The sequence below is a fragment of the Sceloporus occidentalis genome, unplaced genomic scaffold, assembly GCF_023333645.1.
Source record: "Sceloporus occidentalis isolate IW3139 unplaced genomic scaffold, rSceOcc1.0.p SCAF_2, whole genome shotgun sequence".
Classification (NCBI taxonomy): domain Eukaryota; kingdom Metazoa; phylum Chordata; class Lepidosauria; order Squamata; family Phrynosomatidae; genus Sceloporus; species Sceloporus occidentalis.
The window spans coordinates 170617447-170640031 of NW_028316982.1; the positions used below are offsets into that span (position 1 = coordinate 170617447).

Sequence of the window (22585 nt, forward strand, 5' to 3'; positions counted from 1 at the left end):
GACCTGTCAGATGAACACGGATAGTTTTGATTTTGGGGATCTAAAGCTACTTCAGCACCCCACAGAATTCCCATGTCAGGTCTTGATGATAATAGCACAGCAAAAATTATTTTTTCCATGTGTAGAGCTTTCAGTAAGCATATCAGGGGAGGGTTCAGAGGTTGGTTAAATTGTTCTGCTGCACTGACATGTCAGCTGCGGCCAACAACTGCTCACTCAGTATGGGTTTGTGTTGAGTTACTTCCAAGTACACCTGGGTGGGATTGGACTGCCTGTATAAAGCTCTATTTTTTTTAAAAAAAAAACACCCAACAATCCATGAATTAATGCCTGGCAACTTTTAATATTGTTTTATCTAAATTTGCTTTATAATTATAATCTTTTTTACCACAGAATCAGTTCTCTAGTAAGAACTGTATATCACCTTTCCTGTTCTGAGTAGTCCTAAACTTATGTAAGAAGCAAGCCTCAATGTACACAATTAAACTTACTTTGGGGTAAGTAGGAGCAAGACTACTGTAACAGCACTGCTCTCAGAATCACAGTCAAAGGGCAGCAGCTGGACGTACCACCAAGAAAGGTACTGAACAGTGCACAACTGCAATATTTTTACATCAATGTCTGCTTCTATCTGTCTATGCCCATGTGCTTGCACCCCCCCCAAAAAAAAAAAAAACATGAGGTAGCACTGATTCCAGTCACATTTACTTAAAAGGCTAATTTTTCAATTAATAGAAATTATTTCCCCATAATCATTTCAGTGATTTGATACCTTGAACTCTTTCGCCTGTTATACAAAATGCTTTTAGAAGGAGAGGAGGGAGAGATGATATAAAATGCAGTAGGGTTGTATTGACTTTGACTGCAATCATGTGAAAACTTACCTGAGACTATTATAGAATTGTTAAGACCAGAAACCCAGAGTTAAAGCATTCCTCGTAGATGGCTGTCCATCCACTGCCGAAAGACTTTCTTTGACATAATTCAAACTGTTCTTACCATCAAGATGTTCCTTCTTTTTTAAGTCTTCTATAACTTCAGTAACTTAAGTGAGGATCAGCAGTGTAGTGGTTTGATTGTTTGACTAGGACACTGGTAGACGAGAGTTTGCATCCCTGATCAGCAATAGAAATCCATGGAAATGACCCTGGGCAAATCACTCTCTCTCAGCCTCAGAGGAAGGCAAGGGCAAACCTCCTTTGAACAAATTCTGTCAAGAAAACCTGTGATAGGTTTGCGTTAGGATTTCCAAAAGTCAGAAATTACTTAAAGGCACACAACAGCAATAAATAATGTGATCAGATCTAGTTTTGCCTTGTGAGGTAGCAGGCAAGTCTTTCCATTCTTCTTTCTGACAACTCATCAGTTACTTGGAGAATACTATAATTTCCCTCTTTGGTCTCCCCCCCCCCCCCCCCCGGCCACTAAGCATACACAGTTCTTTCAACCTTTTCTGGTAGAACATGTTATCCACTCTAGTGACTATCTTTGTTATCTTCTTCCGAACCCATTCTGATTTGTCTATATTCCTTTTTAAAAGTGAAGCGAACAAATCTGGACTCCAAAACAGGATTGATTAATAACAATTAAAGTGGAACTCTTACTCCATGTGACTTGAAAAAAAATATCCTATAGATGCACATTTTTAAAGTTATTAACCTAAATGCCTAGCTTTGCACAGTCTTTGTTGAATGTAATTTTGTTAATTTTAGCTTTTAGTTTTTCCATTTCATAAAGATAATTTTGAATCTTTGTTTTGTCTACTGAAGTTTAGCTATCCCTTCTTTGTAATCTGCCCATTTTATGAGATATAAAATAGGAATATAGTATAAATCAGGACTGAAATTGTTTTGCTTGCTTCCCCAGAGGGTGACAACAAGAGAAGAGCTTGTGTTAAGAGATCCATTTTCTGAAAGTGAGATATCTTTAAAATCAGAAGACAACTTTAACAGGAAAGACAAAGTCATCCAAAAACTGCAGTCAGAGGTCATATGCTTTTGCTTTTTTGGCCATCTTGACCATACTATATAATAAACATAGTATGACACCCCCGATGTAGAGTATGTTTCTTTTCATGGTGGCTCCACTCAAGATTGGTTCACTAAGGTACTACACAGCTTTTTTTTTTTTTAACTACAGCAGGACTGGGGAATTGTTGGACTGTACCTCCCATTAATCTAATCACTATAGCTCATGGTGAGGGATAATGGGAGTTTTGGCTTCATGGGGGGACTCAGTCATAGACTACAGCTTTGTTTGTGAGTTTTTCGGGCTAAGAGGCAGTGTTCTATAAGAGTTTTGTCATTCAACAACAGAACAATATACAAATTAACATGCAAATCACTTCCCCTCAACCAACAGTATATATACACTCTCTTCCATGCCACCATTCTCTGAAAATACCAGCCACAGTTGCTGGCGAAATACCAGGAAAAAACTCTTCTAGAACACTGCCTCATGGCCTGAAAAACCCACAAAAAACTATGTATGCCAGCCGTGAAAACCTTCGACTTCACATAGACTACAGCGTTTGCAAACGACCACTTCCAAGGAGGTGATATAAACAACTAAAACTGGAGTTCCATTGAGTGTGTGTGAAGTCTACTATTCTCACCATGATAGCCTCAGTTAGCATTCATTATAATAGAATAGGTAACAAAATTTTCAGGTTAGAAATTGTATGGCTATCCAGGAGAGATAGCATGGCTCCAAATAGATTAGGGCTTCATTTGAACAAGGCAACCTAACATAAAGCTACCAGTTACCATATATACTCAGCTACAAGTCGACCTCATGTATAAGTCGAGGGCAGGTTTTGAAGCTGAAATTTTATATGACCATGTATAAGTCGAGGGTAAAACTTAGAGGCATGCAACAAAGAATGTAAAGAGTGAAGGAAAGAAAAATGATGCCAAAGAATGCTGCTGTTTTTCTGTCTAAGCATTCAAAAAGACCAGAAGACGCACCACAATGGAGAGATTAGAGAAGTTTGGTGCTTCTTTTAGGTTCTCGTGGGAAGGTCTAAGCTCTCACCTTTTGCCACTCTACTCAGAGAGGGAGATGGTTCCTGTTTTGTTTAAGGTACAGCACTTGCACTGACCCAGGTTTTTTGGGTCAGGTTTTTTATTTAAATTTCTAGATTTATACATGAGTGTATACAGTGATTAACTAAAAGCAGCAGTTTTTGTAAGAAGTTCTTTGTAATTTCAACGCTGATGAATTCACTTAATTTACTCTTGTTTAAATTCAGCTTCAGTAAACCTGATCCTAACTATAATCAGACTGTGAGGAATCTGTTACACTGAACTTGCACATAGTTATTAACAAACATTTTTCTATGCAGACTTTAAAAGGGAAAGAGAAGTGAAATAATTTTGTTGTTTTTGAACCCACTAGATTGAATATCTGAAAACGAAAAAAAGTGACTTGGAAAAGCATGTTACGAAACTACATGATAGTAAGGTGGAGGTAATGTCTCAAGTGGATGATCTGGTCATCAAGAATGAATATTTGTATAAAGAACTTTCTCATGTAGATAAGGTAGCAAAGCAGTTGGAAAAAGAAAAGGAATTTGCATTGGAAAGTGCTGACCAGAAAGTTTCAGAAGCAAAGGTTTGTGAATTATTGGATGAAATGTTGTTGTTGTTTTTACATTTCGTTTTGCTCCTCAGTTTGGTTTTCCTCTCAGTTTCCTCTTCCTCAGTAGTTGAACAACCTGCACTTGGGGGCAAAGCTTGTGATAACAATGCCCTGATAACAATGGATACTTTATATAGTTCTAAGGAGTGGATATGATTTTACTACTAACTTGTTACGAGTTTCCTATATTAAATTGATAATATCAAAGTTATTATTTACTGTTATAGAACAGTATATAAAAGTATAGGGGAAAATACTGTGGATTCTTAATTCTGCCATCATATTGATCAGTGAGTTTTGCATTACTGGGACCTTGGATGCTCAGATGTTGGATTACTATTCTGTGAACTGAACAGTGTGGAATTTCTGACATGTACAACCATAAGAAACACATGTTCCTTAAACCTTGTTTAAAGTTCTCCAAAAAGGAGACTTTCCCTTCCTCTGGGGCAGTCTGTTTTACTGCACAACAATTCCCACCATCAGGAGGTTCTTCCCAATGTTTAGTAGAAACCTGATTTTTTTGCAATTTGAATCCATTGGTTTGAGTCCTAGTCTCTACTTTGGGAAGCTCCCATTTTTCTTCCTCACTGGAATGGTTTGTAATTGTGCCTTCAGTATCTTGCCTTTAAGAAGCTCCCATTCATCCTGAACTCCCTTCCCCACCTATATCATTTCTCCCTATGGGATCTCACCCAATTTCCCCATTTTGAGATCAGCATTCTTAAAATCCAGAATATGTGTCTGATTACATTAGGCCTTTCTTTTCCTCTGTATAGTTGCCCCACAATGTCCATGGTTTCTGTGTTTGTGGGTTCTCTGACTCTGCTCTCGACTGGTTTAAATCTTACTTGTCAGATAGATCTTTTGCAGTGGTCACAGGTGATCTGACTTCATCCTCTGTTCCCCTATCTGTTGGAGTTCCCCAGGGCTCTGTCTTGGGTCCCTTTCTGTTCTCTCTATACACACTATCCCTAGGTAAACTCATCAGTTCTTTTGGTTTTTCCTATCATCTGTACGCCTCTGACACTCAGCTATATCTCTCCACCCCTGACCTTTCAAGGGGGCTTGAACAGCAAATTTCTTCTTGTCTGACTGCCATCTCTCAGTGGATGCGGCTTCGGCGCTTGAAGCTCAGCATGTCTAAGCTTCTCATCTTTCCACCTAAACCCACCCTTCAATATTCCTTTTCTGTTTCTGTCGATGACACTTCTATTCAACCAGTTCATCAAGCCCTCAGTCTTGGCTTCATTTTTACTCTTCTCTGTCATTTATTCCCCAGATCCAGGCCACCGCCAAGGCCTGTAGATTCTTTCTCCACAACATTGCCAAGATCTGTCCATTCTTCTCAGTCTCTACTGCCAAGACTCTGGTCCATGCCCTAGTGGTTTCACGACTAGATTATTGTAACCTTCTTCTGACAGGGCTTCCTCTCTCACACCTCCATCCTTTAATCTCTGCCCAGCATTCAGCTGCATGTATTATCACATCTGCTCGCTGCTCTGACCAAGTTTCTCCTCTTTTATCCTCCCTTCATTGGCTCCCCTTCCCCATCAGCATCCGGTACAAGCTTTTGTTGTTGACTTTCAAAGCCATCCATAGACTGGCTCCTCCTTACTTATCTGACCTTCTTTCTCCTTACATTCCTACTTGTACCCTCCGCTCTGATAGTCAAGGTCTCCTGTCCCAGTGTAGGATTGCCACTGCCCCCTCCCGGATTCATCCCTTCTCACTTGCTGCCCCTTACTCCTGGAACCTTCTTCCACCACGTGCACATCTCACCACTTCTCTACCCAGTTTCAAAATGGAGTTAAAAACTATATTGTTTAGAGAAGCGTTCCCAGGGGTGAGCCCCTCTCTGCCCCAGGATGCCTTCTTTTTTAACTATCCATTAAAAAGCCAAGCCCTCCCTCCAGTCCATCTCCCTTGGTCCAGGCCTTGGAGGTAGAGAAGAACTGCTGGACCTCATTCCCTTCCCCAGCACCACTCCCTTCTCCTTTTGTGTTGTGTCTATTTAGATTGTCAGCCTGAGGGCAGGGAACCGTCTAATTAAAAAGATTGTATGTACAGCGCTATGTAAATTTACAGCGCTTTATAAATAAAGGTTAATAATAACAATTCAGTTATATATAGCTTGAAATTATTTTTTTAAAATAATGAGCCATCACTGTTTTTACTTATTTTATCTTTATACCATTTTATATAAAATGTCACAGATACGGCATTGAAAAATGTTTGTTGATAACTGTGTAACTATGCCAATTTTTTTATTTTTCCCTAAATCTTGAAAAGGTTTTGAGAAATGATTATGTGGTATCCAACTATTGACTGCGCCAACGTATTATAATACTTGACCATGCCATGTGTGATTTGTGCGATGCTATGGGGGATGGGACTGTGGGCATTCTCCCTTCCTACTTGGATATATAGAGGATATACATCTCTATTGGAGTAGAATGTATATATATTTGTGCTATGGTAGTACACCCGCTGTTATATGTTTTGAATTTTTCGCAATATTTTGGTGCTGGCCATGTGCCACAATAAATTCATTCATTCATTCATTATTATTTTTTTAAAACTCCAAAAAGAAAACCTTGTTTTTGCCCTTTTATATAAGGGACACCATTTTACTGTTCCAATATATGGGACTTGACCCAAACCCCAAACAATACCAACAGCCCACAACAAATCTCAGACCGTTGTGATTATTGCCACCCAAGGTTACACCTACTTGCACTCTGTTTATCAATTCAAAATTGTTGATCCCCTTGTTGCCTCCTTCACCTTCTGGAGAATGAAATTGTCAGCAGGGAGAATGAAGAATTTGTTGGACCTGACATTTTTCACAGAGTCTGAAAGCAAACATCATGATGCTTACAGGCTCTTATTACTACTATATCTCTCTTTCTTGAATGTTTGGTCATCTGTTCTTTGTCATCCAAATTTTCAGTCAGGCTTACTCTATTAAATAGGAAGTGTATAAATGTGAGACTTGCAAAGGTTGGAGAACAAGAGATCTCACTCTTACTATTGTTATCAGTAGTTGACATAACATAATGAAAGTAGTAGACTTTGGTGAAATATTATGTGTTAAATTTGTCTCATTAATTGGCTGGCACACCAGTTCTAATGTATTTATTTTAGCTTCTCTTAAGGATCCAAGTGCATTATTAATCAGTGAAAGATGTTTGCGGGGGGAAATCTATTTTTATTTGACTACATGCAAATATTTGTTCTGTTTTAATTGTAGTCTCAGATTAAATGCCAACAAAATACTATACGGAAATTAGAACATACAATCAGCCTCCTTAAATCTGTAAGTTATTTACATTTTTGTTTTCACTAATAAAGCCTCAAGTCACTTCAAAGTGCAAAAGAAATTTTAAATTAGTAGAACTGATACATTTTACTAAGTGGCTAAATTACATAGTTGCAGGGTTACATCAGAATATATTTGAGTGGGTACCCTTATGCTTATGTATTCTATAAGACTTTTAATGTGATTCCCCAACCGCCACTAATCTTAGCATTCTTTTTATGTCCTTATATGTCTATAACATTAGTAAACAGGCATAATACATTATTTCTCTGCTGTTCAGCTTGCATTTCTGTATATGGGAAAGGGTCTTAGGCCATTTTTGCATGTTTTACATCTCTTCCCTCAGCACCCCTTTAGCTGTTACCTGTGGCATCACTGGCCAGGGTGTCACCCAGTTTGGGTGGCAGGGCTTCCAGGCGGCAGGGGCAAAAGAATGCCCTCAGCTACTTTACTCATGAGTAGGTGATATGGGACAGGAATGGGGGGTTGCTTTCCCCAGCCAATGGCTGGAGGAGGAGGAGTGAGTGTACACATATGCGCATGTGCCTTTTCTCGCTGCTCTCGCTAACAGAGACCAATGAGCAAGGTGGGGGGGGGCAAGTGCACACTTCCCAGTTGCTTTGGATAGTTTTGCGCACACGTGTGCCTGCACTTACCTGCCTCTCCTTCTCTGCTGCCTTGTTTCCCTCTACCAAGAGAGCCAGGCAGCAGAGAAGCAGTGGGCACTAGCAGCAGCACCACACTCACCCACACAGCAGGAGGAGGACCAAATGGGCTGCATCCCCCACAACCTCCAAGGGTGGAGGCTGTTACATGAGCGGGAATGGTAATGGAAGTGCTTAGTAATATCCTAGGATAATTCTCTTCCATATGCACAGAAATCCATTCAGTATAGCCTTTTCCCCAGATTTTTAGAGCCTCTCTTTATGAATCCATTCTATTATTCAGAGTATTTGGATTATGCCATTTCATATGTTAACACTGTATAAATATTTCATTTATTATCTTGCCATATATGTAATGTAACTTTTTGGTATGTTTCATGTTATTTTTCATGTTGTATGTTTAGTATGATATGCTATTTTACTCTTTTTATATTTTAAATTCTGTATTGTTCATATTTGCTCAAAATATATTGTTTATTTCTCCATTTTCATATTTGCTATAAATATCATATTGCTGGTATTAGTTATATATTTGTTTTGTTTATGTGATAGACTTGTGTGTGTGTGTGTTTTATTTATGGTCTCTTTTTGTTTATTTGTTTTTTTTTCACTTGCCTCCACTTTTTTATGACTTCAATTTTGGTGGCCAGACTTATAGATGTATTTTTGAAACATGTTGGGGGTAACTGGTGAAAGAGGCTAATCCTTATTGTTGTTGTGTGCCCTCCAGTAATTTCTGACTTATGGCAACTTAAGGTGACCCTATCATAGGGTTTTAGTGGCAAATTTCTTCAGATGGGTTTGCCAGCTCCATCCTCTGAGGTTGAGAGAGTGTGACTTACCCATGGCTGAACTGGGATTCTCATATTCCTGGATTAGTACAAGATACCTTGATTTGTCTAATCACTGTTCTGTATCAAAAGCAAGGTGTGATAATACTCTAAAAACTAGAATTTCAAACCAGAATCAAACTATTGCTTGAAATTCTGAAGTCTGTGTGGAGCATTCAAGCCATTGTTTCCTAGTTGAGACATCACAAGTGGTTTGACAAACTAGGAAGTCTCACATGGAACATATGAGGAAATTGAGTAGGGAGATAGCAAACTAGCAAAACATGACATGTTGGGCTGGGAATGGACTACTGTTTTAAATTTGCTAGAGGATGTTGCTCATACACTAACATTAACAGTGGTGTATCTCTTCAGGAAATTCAATAGGGCCACAATTGGTTTTCCCACTTTTTCCAGCTGTTTCCGTGGGAAAAATTTAATTCACAAAATGAGTTAGGATAGTGTGGGTTAAAAAATATGTTTCAGATTATATAAAATATATAGAATCTTGCTTAGGGTTTTCTTATGAAGAAAAATGTTTGTTTTAGTAACAATGCCTTTTCATTTTGGTTCATGAAAGGCTGCCTTGAACACTGAAAGATCACAAGAGAGGTATTCCTTGAAACGTGATAATTTTATAAAGACAATAGAAGAAGAACGAGATTATTATAAAACTGAAGCTGGGTATTTGAAGAAGATGCTCCGGAACTCATCTTTAAGTCCTAAGCGCAAGTCCTCTTGTTCAGTTTCAAAGGGTTCCTCTCCCATTCAGGTATATCTTTTAAGATTTTCAAACATACAGTTCAGTTTATATACATATAAGGCTGTTTCTTCGATCACTTATCACTTCCAAAATATGCTGAAACAATCCGAGACATAGAGAAATAAATTTGGGTGTCATCAGAGTACTGATAACCCCCCGCCCCATGTCTCCGGCTGATGTCACCCAGCGGCTTCATGTAAATGTTAAACAGCATGGGGGACAGAATGGCACCCTGAGGGACACCAGATGTCAGCTCTCTCATAGAGGAGCAGCTGTCCCCCAGTATCACCATCTGGAATCTGCCTGAGAAGTAGGAACGTAACCACTGCAAAGCAGAGCCAGCGATTCCCAACTCTCTCAGGCGTTACAGAAGGATACCATGGTCTATGGTAGTGAAGGCCGCTGAGATGTCCAAGAGCACCAACAGGGCCACACTTCCCCTGTCAATGCTCAGACGGAGATCATTGACCAAGGCGACCAGGACAGTCTCCATATCCCGACCTGAAGCCAGTTTGAAATGGACCAAGATAATCGGTGTCATCCAAGACTCCTTGGAGCTGGTTTGCAACCGCCCTCTCAATCACCTTACCCAAAAAGGGAAGAAGAGATACTGGCCGATAATTGTTTTTTGTCCAGGGGATAAAGGGAAGGTTTATTTAGAATGAGTTTCACCACTGCTAATTGATGGAAAACAACCTTCCCTGAGGGAGGCATTGATTATAGATTGTAGCAACTTCAAGGTTGCCTCACCTCTCTGGATAGCCAGCCAAGTTGGACAGGGATCGAGAGGGCAGGTGGAAATTTTTATAAAGTTACTTGGATAACCTCTCCTTTAAAAAAGTGTTTTAAATCTCATGGTTTCTGAATGGAAGTCATAAGTCTCTGTACAGTTCTGTTTAATTCTCAAGAATGGTGAAAAGGGTAAATTCATTGGTGACTATGGAGTTATTATCAGTAAGTTTGCTATACAAGGAAATCTTAATGGTATTGTTTTTATTGTACACTAAGACATTCAGAGATCAAATTGTCTCAGGGTGAGAATGACAACTATATTTGGTTTACAGCTTAATGCTGTTAATCCAGTCAAAAAGGGTAATTCTTTCTGTGTTAGAAAATAAAATAAAGACATCATCTGTGTATCTAGTGTAGAATGCCAGGCAAGAGAAAAAACAGATTGCTATTGGGATTCAAGATGATCTTTTCCTCTAAATCTGCCATAAATAAATTTGTGATTTGTGGGATGCCCATTGCTACCTCTCTCATTTGAAAATAATATTCCTCTTTGACTAAAATAATTGTAATCAAAAATAATGTCCATTGAATCTATCAAAAATGTGTGGGAGGGTGTAAGATCTGCCTTCTGTTTAAGGTTGAGTCAATAATTGATCTAGTTTCCTCATGCTGAATCAAGGTAGAAAGGGAATTCATGTCTTAAGTAACAACTACAGTGAAGGTATAGTCGTTTCTGAATTATTGATAATAAAATATTTTTGTTAATCTAAACCATTGGGAAATGAAGTCAGTTTCTCTTCATTAAACATTTAGGGGAGTAATTCTGACCCAGAATTTCTGAAGATCTTGAGAGAATGCGAAGAGTATAAGGCTATACTAGAAAAATATGAACGTCACATGGCAGAAATTCAGGGTAACATCAAGGTTCTCACAGCAGAAAGAGACAAAGTGATCTGTCTTTATGATCAGGTAATATCTCTAGGTGTGTGGAATGTTTTTGTAAGAGCGATTTCCTATAAAATACAATATCTTTTATTGTTTTGAAGCTGTTAAAGACAATCTTGATAGATGTTGTTTATGTTTGTTTTGCCCATGGTTTGAAGTAACATTACTTTTTAAATAATGACATTGTCAATACTGTTACTTTTAAAAACTACTGTGATGTCTGTTAATGTTGGTAATTCCCCCCCCCCCCGACATAAGTAATGTTTACTGATTATTCCTAAAATTATGATTTTGATAGCATAATTTGGGAGGATTGGAGGTGCCTTTGTAATTCTTTAAGATGTATTTTTTTTAAAAAAATGAAATAGCAGAAAGCAACGTGTTAGTAACAATTTAAGAAAGAAGTTACTATTTCTGACAGTTTGCAATAAGTAACAGCAACAGTAAACTTTCTAAAAGTTATATATAAAACGGAAATAAAATTTTCCTTTTTTAGGTAACATTTAAAGCTCTATCTTCAAGTTTTGCGGTTGACAAAATGCCAAACTTTAGTAATTTGTTGTTTCCCAATAGAGAAAAATCCAGGCTAAATATTACTTTTAAATAACAGGCACAGGAAGAAATAAGTCAGCTGCGGAAGGAAGCAATCAAAATCCCCAAAGCTTCTAAAACTGCAATGACTGCTCAGGCTGTTTTAAGACGAGTGGAAACAGAGAGAGATGCAGCTATTTCTGATTTCCGAAGGATGGCCACAGAACGTGATAGCTTAAGAGAGAGGTTAAAGGTTTGACTTTTTAATCCCAACATATTTGTGCAAGATACGTGGAAGAGAAGACAAAGCAAAAGCTGTTTTGTGGTATCTAGTCTGTAGTTAAACTAAATTTGTTGCTTCTGAAGAGTATTTATTCTAATTTTTAATTTTATTTAATATAGATTGCCCAGGACACTGCATTTAATGAGAAAGCTCACCTGGAACAGAGAATTGAGGAGCTGGAGTTAAATATTCAGAGTGTAAGAAAAGCTATTGAAATACATTGCTAGATATTAGCTTAAAAGTGACATTGAAATAAATACATTGAATTTGATTCACAATAATTGAAATTGTTTCTATCTGATTTGGAGGGATTTCTCCTCTGTCCCCCACTACAGCTCATCCTATTCAATCAGTATGCCGATCAGCTGCACAGCATTTTTAGGGACTGTAAGAGCTGCTGTGTTGAGGAGAGGGAAGACTTAAATCTGGATTGAATCCATGGAAATACTTTTTGTAGGAATATATTTGTTCGTTTTTTAAAATCATTGTATGAATAGGCCATTATTATCTGGATAACCTCTTAAGCAATCCTTATACACGTAACTCTCACATTGTGAACTGAAACAAGTTAAAGAGTATATGACTGAAATCTCTGATTAGGTAGGTCTTTTGTATTAGTAGTGTAAATTTGCATGAAAGTCTGATGTGGTAAAAATGTACTTGGGTGATTTTGATTTGGAGATCCATGAAGGTCATGCCTCAGTACCAGCAGTTCCATCCAGAGAGAGATGGCAAGAGGAGTGAGTTGGTTCATCAGAGTGGAATCATGGAATTAAAGAGTTGAAATAGACCACAAGGGTTATCCAGTCCAAACCCCTACTATTTATTTCTTTATTTCTGGGCCTAAGGTGGCTTCCATAACATATTTAAAATGTTTACAAAAAGTTCAGAGTTGAGTCCAGGAGGACACCCAAGCTGCAAGCCTGGAATTTCAGGGGGAGGTAGCCCCATCCAACACAGTCAGAGTCCTATTCCTGATCTGTCCTACGACTGATGAGGAATACCTCTATCTTCTATGGATTAAGCTTCAACTTATTTACCTCATCCAGTCCATTATGACAACAGACATTGGTTCAGCACAGAGACAGTTTCCTTGGAATCAGATGGAAAGGAGAGATAGAGATGGGTGTCATCCACATACTGGTGACCCTGCACCCATGCCATGCAGTAATACACAATCAGAGTAGAGAGGGTTGCTGATATTTCTAGCAGCCAAGAATCTGATTCACATTGACTCTCATTCACATTTACTCATTCAACCCTTGCAACATTGATATTAAATCCTAAGTCAACTTGCAGTAAGACCAGAGTCATTCACAATTTGTTTGTGGATAAAGGAGCCTATGTATCATATGCTACCAAAATCTCATTGCTTTTGCTGGCTGGTGTTGATCTTACCTGGCTTTGTTCTTCTGGCTACACAAGACGGTGCTGGGTTATGTTAAAATGCCTGCAGAGAACAAGAAAGTTGTCGTGGTGATCTATCTCCTTCAGTGGGCAGCTGCTGCACCTAGAGGCTATTTTAGAGGGTTTGTATCTGATACGAGGTTATAAAGATATACTAGAGATACTACCAGTGTACCACACACCCTACATCCTGGTAAACTCAGTATATGAAATGGATTATCTGAGCTTGAGCATGGTATTGGGAGAAATGGTATTGAGCTGGCAGCTAATGCTGCCTTTGCAATTCCAGCTCTTAATCTTTGCATGTATGGGTTATTGGGGGGGGGGGGAGTAGCACTGTCATGGTGAGACATGGCCATATGAGGTTTGGTATACCAGAAAGCTGTGGACAATGAAGCTGGATGGATGATGGCTTGAGTACAAATGGAATAAGAAAGTGAATACAATTTAATAGGTTTTATAACACATTATTTTTGCTAACTGAAAAAGTATAATATTAAAATTTTGAAGCAGACAGATGATAAATAAGATTACCATTCCACAATTCTTAAGGACTCTTTTTTACTTCAATACCTCAGCTTGACAATGAACGGTTAGAACAGATATCAAAGATGTCTTTGATGAAGGAGACTATAGAGTCTGTGGAAAAGGAGATGAAAATATTGGCAAGAAGAGCAGTGGATTTCGAAAGTGAGCTAAACAGACAAAAAGCAGCTAATGTTTCACTGAGGTAAATAAAATATGCACTGAATTAAACATTTGCATTTATATGTCAGTATTATGAGAGCTAGATGCAGACTTTGTTACTGTCCTTTTCTATTGCTGGTTTGAATGTCTAGGGCAGTGGTTCTCAACCTTCCTAATGCCACAACCTTTTAATACAGTTCCTCATGTTGTGGTGACACACACACACACACACCTTGATAGAGGAGCGGTGCTTCGGTTCCTAAGACTGAAGTGTTTTCTGGTGGTCTTAGGCGACCCCTGTGAAAGGATTGTTCGACCCCCAAAGGGGTCGCGATCCACAGGTTGAGAACACTGGTCTAGGGCTTCTACAAATGCATCTATAATGACATTAATGGGGTGTGGTGTGAATTACAGTGTGGTTAACTGAGTGTTCATTTCACAAACAAGTTGTAATTATTTGTGCTCTGATAATTTAGGATGAATTATATTTTAAAAGAATTTGTACCTTGATTTTTTCTGAACTGTTAAGTCATGTGCTCCAAATAATATAATCACCAGCTTTGTGCTGGTATCCATCTGTCATCTCATGTTTTTTATTACTGTTGTAAAGTTTCTGTGCATTTAAATTGCTCTTATTGTATGTCAATCTTCAGCAAATTGAATGAAAAAACAGAGCATAGCCTTTCAGAAGCCCAACGACAACTTTCAAAGAAAAAATATGAATTACAACTAATTCAAGAGAAAATTATGTGTCTAGATGAAAAAATTGGTGAGTTACAAGGTTTTTTAGTATATGTTTAATCAAAACTTTGATAAACCTTATACTAAGAATTCCCCTCTCTAATTTTGTTTATTTGATACCTCATTTCCAACTCTATGCAAAAATAGAGATGCCACATGTTATATTAGTCAGCTGAAAATATCAATAAATAAAGAAATATCGTAAGTCAATAAAGTAAAAATAAACAAATCTACTGGCATTTTCTTTTTCTCACTGAAGAAAAACATAATAAATGCTAGTCACTTTCTCATGCGGTACTAAATCCATTGTTATATAGACATTCCTTGTTAACCAAGATAATCTTATGACTCTTTGGTTCTTGATTTCCTTTATGAGGACTGCAAAGGACAATAAACTGTTAGGTTTCTGATTGTGATATGATTGAACCAAAGCTTCTTTCACATTAAACATGACAAATTATTCTCAAAAGAATTTATACTATATTATAATCACATACTATGGTATATTATCACACACATATAGGTTTTGTGTGTGTGTGTGTGTAAAATCTCAAATCCATCCTGCCCAACATCCCTTACCGCTTAGGCTGATGGACAGAGCTGGAGTGTGTCTAATTGCAGAGCAGTAGGTGATGGAACCCATTTTATTTCCAATTTAGGATTTGAGGCTGCTACATGAATATTTTTCGCACAGCAAAATCCTTAAAACAATTGTTGACTGGCAATCATGTGAAAAGTAACCTCTGTAATTTTGCCTGTAGAAAAATAAAAGCTATATGTGAATTGTTCATATGTGACACTATTTGAATAGAGGAACAAGTGTCTTCGTCACTATGAGCATAGACGGATGCTTCTCTGCAATCTCACACTCAGCTAATGTCTGTGATTCTACTTGCTGGGACATTTGGGATGCTAGTGGCCTCTGTTTGGCCATGATGCAAGCCTACTGTGGCATGCCTAAAGCCTCTAATCTAGCTGGTATGCAAGTACATCAATGGAGGATCCATGACCATTTCAGAAAGATGATCTCTAATCCATACAACTGTTCTGTTAAGTGTTGTTTTTGTGTGCTTTCAAGTTATTTCCGACCTTTGGCAATTTTAAAGTGAATCTCTCATGTACTTTTCTTGGCAAGATTTATTCAGTGCTGGTTTGCCTTTGCATTTCTGTGAGGCTGAGACAGTGTAAGTTACCCAAGATCACCCAGTGGTTTTCCAAGGCTAAGCAGGGATTCAAACCCTAGTCTCTAGGGTCCTAGTCCATCAAACAAATCACAATACCATGTTGGTTCTCTTACATGAAGTATACTAGAGTTTTTATTCCCATGTAGCAGATAGAGGGCTGAGGTAAAGAAATCAGGGGCTTTGTAAGGTCACCTGGTGAGTTTGTGGCTGAACTAATATTAGAATCAAAAACTTCCTGGGGTACATTGCACTCTTCCTGGTTTACAAGCCACCAGCTTTTTGTTTAGAGCAGGGTTTCTCAACCAGGGTTCCCCAAAATCCTAGGGCTCCATGGGAGGTCACTAGGGTTTCTGCAAAAATCATGACTCGGGAAAAAAGAAACAGTTTTGAATCTGCAGATATAATAAATGTTATGCAGATGTTCCCTAAAACCTATACTTTTTATGCAGGGTTTCCCTGGGATCTGAATTTTTTTTAAGGTATAAAGCTTTGGAAAGGTTGGTTTACAGGATCTTAGGTACTTACTCTTGCTTACATGAAATTATGATACTACCTGATCTATCCATTTTAAACATAGTTTTAACACAATAACAGTTGCTAGTACGATTGTTTTTTCATAAAACTCTTTAAGCTCCCTAATCTTTATGTATGTGTATAAAAATATCTTCGCTTCTTTTGGTCCTACAAAAGTCTTCCAGGTCAACCTACAAACATGAAAACAGGACCAAACAATAAAAATAAATCAATATAACCATATAGCAGTACTAAAACAGCAACAGCAGTGCCTCTGGAAACTGAACACTATCAGAGGTCCAGCTAAAGAAGATAGTTCCAATAACTCTTATAAAAACTTAGGGGAGAGGATCACACAGGTTTTCTGAGGTAAAGAATTCCTGAGACTAAGCTCTACGCAGAAAAAAGGCCATGCCCTTGCTCACCATAGGTTAATGCTGGTCAGGTCCAGACTATTTGAGAAACTGTATCTCCCCATACAAACCACCTAGAGCCCTAAGATCCTCAGAAGAAAGCTTTCTCTCGTTCCCACCACCATCCCAGGCTCACCTGGTGAGGACACAAGAGAGAGCCTTCTCAGTGGCTGCACCCACCTTTGGAACTCCCTTCCATGGGAGACTAGGCTAGCCCCCTCACTGCTGGTCTTTCACCGGCAGGCGAAGACATTTATTTAACCAGGCCTTTTAAAATCTTGCAGGCTTGTTTTATTGGGCGATGAGGGAGTTGGTTTTAGGTTATTATTTTTAACTTTGTATGTTTTAAATTTTATATTAGTAATTTTTTAAAAAACATTTTAATTGTATGATTTTAATTGTTTTAATATTTTAATGTTTTTAATGTGTTGTTAGCCACCTTGGATCCCACTTTGGGAGCAAGGCAGGATAAAAATGAAATAAATCCATTAAATAAATAATAAATAATGCAGAACTGATAAGCAGAAATTCCACAAAAGATCTTAATTGGCAAACATTCCAAAGCAGGTTGCTACTTAGATACCTGAGCTTGAACTGAGGTTTCAAATGTGGCATTCAGATATTAGAGCTGGGCTCCAGAACATAAGCCAATTAAGATCAAATATCAATTGAATCATCCAGCATAGCTATAGCATACTAGTCGCTTCTGAATATTTTTCAAAAACATCTTCATTTAGAGGGTAATGTACAACAAACTTAAACAAAAGTCTGCAGCTTTACTAAAGACAAGTATACAAATCAGAAAGTAGATTAAAATCTTGATCACATCATGTGCATAATGGTGTTCATTTGCGTGAAAATTCAAAGAGTTTACTTGATGACAGCCTATATGACAGTGAGTTATTTTACATGGATTGATAATAAATGAGACTATGGTGGTATTTCCAGAAAAACTTTCAAAACAAAATCTTGCTCAACATGAAGATATTTGTACATTCAGTGAAACAATAACTGAACTGGAGTCAGAAAAAGAGTCTTTACAAGACCTTCTGGAAGAAAAAGCAGAGAAAATTGTCACCCTTGAAGAAAGCTTGGCCATTAAAGTAGGTTCTTACATGTGAACACTTATGTAGTTAAGATTCATAGTTTTTAGATGATATTTTGTAAATCTCTCATGAAGTAGATATAATTTTTACTTAGCATGTTGCTTCTGAAACCAAACAATATGGCAATACAAATACAAGCTATAATTTTAATTGGCTTAAATAGCATATGAATTGTGTTAGTGATAAGAAAATAGACAATCTTTATGGATTATATTTGAGTAGCCCTGTTTTATTGTGCACCTTTGAGATTTCCCAGCAGAGAGGGTCCTGACCTCCTGTAACCTGGGTTATGTACCTCCCATTTGCTCCTGTAGGCAGGGACAAAAGAGCAGACCGGCCCCTATATAGGGAGGAGCTAACCCCCCTGGGCCTCAGTCTTGTTCCTGCCTGCGCTCCTAGTAGGACACGAATTCTCCTGCCAGTGAAGTTCGTCTTTGCCGCCGAAGTGGTACAGATTTGGCTTGCCCTTTTTCTGCTCCTTCTCCCCCTGCCTCTCCCCCTCTTGGTGGTGGGCTATGGCAGAGGACTCTAGCGGCACGGGTGAAGGGAGCCCCCCCAGCTCAGGGTCTCCCTGCCCATGGGTTGCTGGTCCTTCAGGGAGAACAGGAGGCAGAGGTTGAGCCAGGAGCTCAGCCAGTGGAGGGTCCGACCCTCCGAGGCGTTGAGCAGCACTCTTCCCTCCGTCTGGGCCGCCAAGGTCCCCAAGGCGTCGAGGAGGCCCCCACCCGCCCGCGTGGAGGTAAGCCCCCTCAGGGAGTTAGGGGACTTTGTGCGGGTCATGTTCGCCCGTGAGGCGGCAAACCTCTTGGGGTGGGGGAGCTTCCCCTAGGGAGCCTGCTTGGGGGCCTTCCCCTCCCCGCGCCCCAGTTAGGTGCTAGCAGGGCCTCCACAGCCCCCCCCCCCTCCGTCGAGCCCCTGCCGGCCAGGGGCCAAGGCGGAGCCTCTGCCGCTGCGGAGAGCACCCGCACACATGGGGACCCGGGAGCAGGTCCGCCCCCCTCCTTCCCCAGCCGCCTTTCCTCCGCGGGCCTAGGAGGCCTCCAGGCCCTGGCGTTGGCGCTGGGAGCTGGCTGGGCGCTCCAGCCACAGCCAGCGGCATCCCTCAGCACCTCACAGGCTGAGGCCCCCCCTGGCTGGCTCCGCTGCATTGGAGCCCGCCCTTGGGACTGCCCTGGCCTACGACGAGGGCGGAAGCATGCCCTCAGAAGGCGGGCGCCATCTTGGGGTTGGCCATGGGGGCCGCCATCTTGGGCGCCCGAAGGCAGTCGCCAGCCCAGTCACGCAGACGGCGGCCGCCATCTTGGTGAGGGCCATGGGCGCCGCCATCTTGTAGAGGACTAGGGGCGCGCCATATTTGGGAGGACCAGGGGCGCCGCCATCTTGGGGAGGACCATGGGCACCGCCATCTTGAGGAGGATCAGGGGCGCCGCCATCTTGAGAGCTCCGAGGGAGCCCCCACATCCGCTGCCGCTCGCCCAGGGGCTAGCTGCGGCCCCGTGGCCCCTTTCCCTACCCTGCTAGATCAGGCCGATCTGGAGCTGGGTAAGCAGCCAAGAGAGGAGGACGAGGTCTCTCTCTCTCCGTCTCCGAGGCCGACTCCAGAGCCCTGCGCCCCCCCAAGAGGCGCAGTCATCCGCTGCGTCGCTGCCAGCGGGCCGACTTGGCCTCCTCAGACCTAGAGGAGGACGCTGAGCCAGAAGTCAGGGGAGACCTTGAAGAGGGAGAGTTATCGGGAGAGGAGGAAGCCGGGGATCCGGATCCTCCGACTGTTTCAGCCCGCCTTTTTAAGACTGAGGACTTTCCCAGACTCCTCAAAAAGACCCTAAAGACCCTCGCCATTTCTCCCCCAGTGGAAAACAAGGCCTCTGTCATGGCCAGCCAAGATGAGCTCTCGGAGGATGAGGAGGAGGATGAGCCTCCTCCAGAGCAAGTGCTGATTGAGGCTACGCCAGGTGTTAGTTCTGCTCTGCCAGGTCCCAGCTGTGCTTCCCCAGCCACAGAGCAGGAGGTCCAACCAGGTCCTAGTGCTGAGGAAAGGCCTTCTATGGTGCCACAGCCTAGTGGTGACTCGGGAGACGAGGCGTGCCTGCAAGTGCCTTCTTACCAAGAGAGAAGGGCCGAGAGTGCTTGCAGGCGCAGATCCAGGAGGATTGCAGAAAGACAATTAGCAAACCAGCCTCAGGTGGCTCGAGGGAGAGCTTCCCTGATTTAAGTGGGAGAGAAGCTTGAGTTTGTTGCTAGAGTTTATTGCATGATCTCTCGGCATGATTGCTGCTAGCACTAGCTCCTAGTATCTGGATTGTTTGTTACCTTGACCTCGGACCGGACTTCGTTATCTCTTGGCTGTTTTGACCTTGGACTGTTTGACCAACGTTGTTTCTCGGTATCCTGACTTCGGCTTGACTCTCGGAACGTTTGGGCTTCTGGAATTCTGAACTCGGCTTGTTTTCTCGGACTGCTCTCAGACTGATTCCTTGCAAGGTCTGCTTTACTTTCACTTCCACTGTGCTAAGGCTCTGTTATTGGCTACTGTCAAGTGTCTGCTGGCAGCATTCCTGGACAGCCCCCCGGGAGTCTGAGTTGCCCAGGGTGGGGGAGGGTCTCTTCCTGGTCCCTGCTCCCCCCATGGCCGAGATCCCTTGCCCTGCAAACCTCATGGAGGTCATTAGGGCCGAATGGGACAGGCCGGCGGTCTCGGGCCCTTTTCCCAGCGCCCTTAAAAAGCTCTACAGCTTTCCCCCTTCTGTAATGGAAAAGTTCCAGGTCCCGGTGGTGGATGCCCCCGTGTCCGCCTTAGTTTCTTCCGCCGTTTTTAGTAAGGACGGAGAAGACACGCTAAAGGTGCCAGAAGATAAAAAGGCTGAGACAGCCCTCAAAAGAGCACATGAGGCTATGTCGGTGGCTATCAGAGCGGCGGCCTCAGCCTCCATAATAGCCAGGGCCTCTCTCCAATGGACGAGAGAGCTCCTCCAAGAGGTCCCCCTTCATCAGATCCACCTCAGGCAGGGCCTGAATAAGATAGCCTTGGCAGCAGCCTACACAACTGACGGGATGTTGGACTCAGTCCAATATTGCGCCAGGGCCCAGGCGGCGGTCACCGTCCGCCGCCAGCTTTGGCTTAAAAACTGGAACGTCGATGCCAAATCGAAAAACAATCTGGCCTTTACTCCCTTCCTTGGGACTAAATTGTTTGGTGAATCGCTCGACCATGTCCTGGTCGAGGATAAGGATAAGAAAAAGGCCTTGCCAGGGGTCGCAAGTCAGAGGCTAGGCCTAGGACTAGTTCCAAGAGACAGCCTTTTCGCTCTTCCAGACCCTTTTCCTCCTCCCCCTCCTCCTCCTCCTTCCAGTCCAGAGACTCTAGACCCTTTGGACAGCGATGGGGCGACTCTAAGTTCCAGCCCAGGCAATCCCACCAGCCTTTACAGCAGAGAGGCCAGCCCAGAGGTGGGAGAGGATCAAAGAAACAACAACAGCCGTGACGGGGCGCCCCCAGTGGGGGGCAGGCTGAGAGACTTTGTCGAGGTTTGGGAACGATCCACAAAAGATCAGTGAGTCCTCAACACCCTGCGATTGGGCTACCACATAGAATTCCGCCGCTTGCCCAGCGAGAGATTTATCCCCTCCCCAAAGACAAAAAATCCAGCCTAACATCACCTCCTATTGGACGCCATTGAAGATCTGCTTCGCCTTCAAGCTATCGAAGAGGTCCCAGCCTCTTAGTGGCGCAGGGGCTGCTACTCCACTTTCTTTTTGGTGCCAAAGAGAAACAGTACTTGAAGGACTATCCTAAACCTGAGACGAGTCAACTCCTTCATATCCTACAAAAAGTTCCGGGTGGAGACCCTCAAATCCATCCTAGAGTCGCTCCAGCCCAGGGACTTTCTTTCCTCTTTAGACTTGCGAGATGCCTACTTTCATATCCCCATTCATCCCGACCACAGGCGCTACCTGAGGTTTGCCTACGACAACCGCCACTTCCAATTCAGGGCGCTGCCCTTCGGCCTATCGTCGGCCCCGAGGGTGTTCACGAAGGTCCTGGCGGCTCTAGTGTCCCACTGGAGGACAATGAAGATCCACGTCTACCCTTATCTGTACGATCTCCTGATCCGATCCCCATCTCTGCTCCAGGGTCGAGCGGATGTCCACCAGGTCCTTCGTTCCTTGGAGGACCACGGCTTCCTGGTCAACATGACAAAGAGCTCCACAGAGCCGGCACGACAGATTCTCCACCTAGGGGTGCGCCTCGACACAGAGAGGGGCTTGATTTCCCTCACACCGGACAGGGTCTAAGCCATCTCCAAAGCAGTCTCCCAGGTCCTAAAGTGACCCAGAGCCAGTATCACTCTCCTAGCCCATCTCCAGGGCCTCATGATAGCGTCAAGGGACTGCGTCCCATGGGCCAAATTCCACTCCAGGTCCCTTCAGTGGTTCCTCCTTCCCTTTCAGGAAGCCATAGCATCAAAGTCCACCATCAAGGCGTTGGTGACGCCCCAAGTCCTCAACTCCCTACGGTAGTGGATCTCACCAGCAATCCTCAGGGGCCATCCGATCTGGTACCCCGAGAAGGTTCAGATCACAACCGACACAAGCTTGAGGGGATGGGGGGCACACTGTGGCCCTCAGATGGCTCAGGGGAGATGGTCGCCGGAAGAACAGGCCATGCCCATCAATTGGCTAGAGCTGAGAGCAGTCAGGCTGGCCCTCCATGCTTTTCGACAGTCAGTTCACAACAAACCAGTCCTAATAAGGACAGACAATGTCACCACCAAAGCCCACCTCAACCACAAGGGCGGAACAAGGTCAAGGGATCTGATGAACGAG

At 42.1% G+C, this 22585-nt stretch overlaps 1 protein-coding gene across 7 annotated transcripts in view; it reads left to right on the forward strand.

Moving 5' to 3' along the window:
• Window positions 1-22585, forward strand: part of TSGA10 (testis specific 10) — a 52592-nt gene that overhangs the window by 4884 nt on the left and 25123 nt on the right. For 3 of the 7 annotated variants that reach the window (XM_089511464.1, XM_089511466.1, XM_089511465.1), the window contains exons 2-11: window positions 1867-2106; window positions 3397-3612; window positions 6893-6958; window positions 9037-9228; window positions 10765-10920; window positions 11507-11680; window positions 11830-11907; window positions 13696-13847; window positions 14458-14573; window positions 17604-17758. In XM_089511464.1, coding sequence (XP_089367590.1) covers window positions 3472-3612; window positions 6893-6958; window positions 9037-9228; window positions 10765-10920; window positions 11507-11680; window positions 11830-11907; window positions 13696-13847; window positions 14458-14573; window positions 17604-17758 — 1230 coding nt within the window. In that variant the 5' untranslated portion in view covers window positions 1867-2106; window positions 3397-3471. Of the gene's footprint in view, window positions 1-393; window positions 581-1866; window positions 2107-3396; window positions 3613-6892; window positions 6959-9036; window positions 9229-10764; window positions 10921-11506; window positions 11681-11829; window positions 11908-13695; window positions 13848-14457; window positions 14574-17603; window positions 17759-22585 lie in introns of all 7 variants that reach the window. The other 4 variants (XM_089511463.1, XM_089511461.1, XM_089511462.1 and 1 more) reach the window with 4 other exon arrangements.